The 3,836-nt window shown below is 40.7% G+C and overlaps 1 protein-coding gene across 19 annotated transcripts in view; it reads left to right on the forward strand.

Annotated features, from left to right (window-relative positions):
* UBR2 (ubiquitin protein ligase E3 component n-recognin 2) overlaps positions 1-3,836 on the forward strand; it is a 137,596-nt gene that overhangs the window by 73,188 nt on the left and 60,572 nt on the right. Inside the window, exon 12 of one of the 19 annotated variants that reach the window (XM_015572194.1) lies at positions 2,604-2,755. The exons of 16 other annotated variants lie outside the window; for them this stretch is intronic. In XM_015572194.1, the coding sequence (XP_015427680.1) occupies positions 2,604-2,675 (72 nt within the window). In that variant the 3' untranslated portion in view covers positions 2,676-2,755. Of the gene's footprint in view, positions 1-2,603; positions 2,788-3,836 lie in introns of those variants that run through there. 2 more of the 19 variants (XM_015572195.1, XM_015572193.1) reach the window with 2 other exon arrangements.

Raw genomic sequence — 3,836 nt, forward strand, 5'->3', positions numbered from 1 at the left:
CACCCTCCACCCCCGCCGTGCATGAATTTCGTGCACTGGGCCTCTAGTAGAAAATGAAATGAGGACCAACTTAATAAAATTAGAAATTTAGATGAAATTCCCAAGCAAAAACACAAGTTATGAAAAGAAAAAACAAATTGAAAATTTTAATTAATATAAAAATCTCAAGGAAATTCCTAGGCTAAAATGGCTGCACTGGGGAATTCTTCTAAATATTTAAGAAAGAAATAACATCTGTCTTACATAAGTTTTTCTGAAAATAGAGAAAGAGAATGTTCTTGCCAATTTTATTGAGTCCTCTATAATCTTTATACCAAAACCCAACAAGGCAATTATAAGAAAAGAAAATTACCACAAATGAGGTCACACAAATTGAATCAAGTAACATTTTTTTAAAAAGATAATACATCACAACCAGAAGTAGTATAACATTTGAAAAAAATCAATTGAAATAATTCACCTTATTTAACAAACAAAAAGGAGGGAAAAAATATCAAATGCTTTTCCTGAATTCATGAAAATTAAACACTTATTCATGAATTAAGACAAATAAAAATACCTCATAGCAAACTAGGAATAAAAGGGAAAGTCTTTAATCTGATAAAGGATCTAAAGCCAAAACAAAAAGTAAAAACCCAAAGTGAACATTTTATGTAATGGTGAAATATTAAAAGCTTTCCCCTGAATCAGGAATGTGAAAACATTTTGCTTTTCAGGGTGACTAACATGCTTTTTGTTATTTCTTGAGATATTTAAATTATTGATTTTCAGCCTTTCTTTTCTGATAAGCTCTTAGGGCTTAAGTTTCCATCTAAACAATGTTTTGAGCTGCATTCCACAATTTTATGTCATATTTTTATTACTTAGTTCATAAAACCAAGTTCCTTTGTGATTTCTTCTTTAACCTATTTTTTTCTTCTTTGTGATTATTCTTTTTAGAAGTATATTGCTAAATTTTGGAACATTTGGGCATTTTCTAATAATTTTCTTATGAATTTCTAACTTAATTTCACTGTAGTTAGAGAACATATTCTGATTCTTGTCCTTTGGAATTTGTTGAGACTTGACTTTATGGCCCAGAATGTTGTCAGCTTTGGTAAATATTCAATGTGGACTTGAAAGCAAAGAATATTCTCTTATTATCTGGCATAGTATTTATATATGTCACTTATGTCAAGTTTGTTCATTTTCATTGTGTAAGTCTTTTATATACTCACTTTTTTTATCTACTTGTTCTGTGAACTATCAAAGCATGTTAATAATCTCCCACAATGATTGTTGATTTCTCTCCTTTTACTTCTTTTTGCTTTGTATATCTTAAAGCAGTGTGATTGATTGAATATATACAAATTTGGAATTATACTTTCCAAATTGAGCCTTTTATGTATGAACTAGAGGTCCGGTGTATGAAATTTGTGCACAGTTAGGTTACCTAGTCCTGGCCGGCAATCAGGGCCAATTGGGGCCTTCTGGCTGCCAACCAGGGCCTCCCTTCCCCGGCTGCTGGCTGCCGGCTGCCAGCTACCAGCTGCCGGCTGCCAGCTGGGGCCTTCATTCTGCATGTTCCACCTCCTGGAGGTTGGCTCCAGGGCGTGTCCAGCCCACCTTGCCCAGGCCTGCCCCACCTGCCACCTTCTAATTAATTTCCTTTCAATGTGCATGAATCTGTGCACCAGGTCACTAGTTATACAATAATAATCATCCTCATCCTCAGGCTTCAGCCCAGTGATGGGCAGAACAGCTGAGTTAGTCAAGGTGTCTTTGGATCCAGGGAAGGGGCCTGAGCCCTGGAACTTCTCTAAGCCAGGTGAGCCACAGGGGATACTGTGGAGTTCTCCCTGACTTCTGCTGGCACCACCTTGCAGAAAAGTCTCTAACACTGAAGCACCTGCTTGGGGTGCAGGTGAGTCAGATTCTTGTTTCTGGAGAAGGAGGGTGGTGAGTCAGCACAGGCAAAGTGTCATTGAAAAGATAAACAATTTGTACCAGAACATGAAACACACATTACTGCTTTCAGCAGAAATCTTGCTATGGCACTAGCCGGTATTGCTCAGTGGTCAGCCCAAACACCAGAGGGTCTCAGGTTCAATTCCAGATCAAGGACACATACCTGGGTTTCAGGTTAGATCCCCAGAAAACTGGAATGCATGCAGGAGGCAACCAATCAATATATCCCCCCCTGCCCCTCTCTTGCTGTCTTTCTTTCTCTCCTTAAAATATTTTTTTTAGAAAAATCTTGCTATGAAAAGTAATGTCAACTGAACAGTTATAAGTAGTTGATTTTATCTTGTTGCCATCTTCTCATCACAACTGGCAACAAGCAGTTTTGGGGTTGCTGGTCTGTGGACCATATTTTGAGTAGCATTGCCCTGGAGGTTATGACATGCATCCTAATTGTAGTCAAGCACCACATTTCTACCTCTTAAGAGTAGAAGTCTAGATTCTCCACTCAGCTTTTGCGGGTGTCAATGGGAATAGAGCCTCAGTTTATTTCTGTGGTGGTTGACTAGAGGGCGGGGTTATTATCTGAAAGTTTTGTTTTGTTAAGTTTTCCTTTCCTGTGGCTAGAGAGAGCAGGCTTTTATCAGGGCGTTTTTAAAAAGAAATTTTTTAAGTCTGTTCCCATTAGTATTTGCAGATTGTCAGCTTCTTCAGCTCTGGGATATATGAAGTGAAAACAAAGAACTCTACCATGTCATTCCTTGGATTCTGAGGTCCCTAGCCGGTATACCTTCTTCTCTCTGAAATTCGTACACAGGTGGGGTTCCTAGGCCTGGCCGGCAATCAGGGCCAATCGGGGCCTAAGGCCCCAGCGGGGTCAGGAGAGTAGGCAACAGTCGTCAGACTGGGCAAGGAAGGAACAGACACCAGACAGGGACGCCACCATTGTTGGTGCCCTGCCACCACGCGGTGCCCCACCTCCCCCCTCCTCCTTCCCTCTCCACCACACCGCCTCTGCAGTGGGCAGGCAGTGGGCTGATCAGGGCCTGCCAACCAGGGGCAAGGACAGGGCACGGGAGGTTGGCCACCGACCCCTGATTCACCGTCTCAGTCCAGGGCCCGGCCCTGATCAGGCGATCAGGGCCTGCTGGCTAGGGGCAGGGACTGCAGGATGTTGGCTGGTGGGGGAGGTTGGCTGTGGGAGCACACTGACCACCAGGGAGCAGCTCCTGCATTGAGTATTTGCCCCCTGGTGGCCAGTGTGCATCATAGCGACCGCTTGTTCTGATAGTTCAGTCGTAACAGTCACTTAGGCTTTTATATATATAGATTGTTTTCATCTATTAGGTTGCCCGCCACCAAAATAAACCATCTAAACTTAATATAAACTACATAAATGTGGTTTTGGTTTTATTTTGTTTTAGTTAATGTCTACTTTCAAAGGGAAGACCACCCTCCTAATAGTAAACTCTTAATCTACAACATAAATTAAAAATGGCTAACATGAATGGAAGAGTACCAGGTAAGAAAGATGCTATACATGATATTAGCATGGCCAACCACCCTTGTTTGCCTGGACTGAAGGAGAAGCTTTGCCAATGCATGTCTTTCGGAGCTAAAATCAGAAGAGTCCCCTACTCTGGGACCTACTGGACCCCCTACTTGGCACAGCAAGCTTAAACTTAGATCTTCAGTATCTCTTTATAAAGCAGTTAATTAAATCATAAATATTTAAAAGAGAAAATGTATGTGTTTCACAAGCAGTTCAGAATAATCCTTATTTTGTTTGCATATTTTAATGAAAATATAAATAAACCCTAAAAAGCTTTGGAAAATCCACTCTGTATATTGGGGTATTTAGCCTACAATGTTTACTTTTCACTTTCTCCTACCAA

The sequence above is a fragment of the Myotis davidii genome, unplaced genomic scaffold (assembly GCF_000327345.1).
Source record: "Myotis davidii unplaced genomic scaffold, ASM32734v1 scaffold167, whole genome shotgun sequence".
Lineage (NCBI taxonomy): Eukaryota > Metazoa > Chordata > Mammalia > Chiroptera > Vespertilionidae > Myotis > Myotis davidii.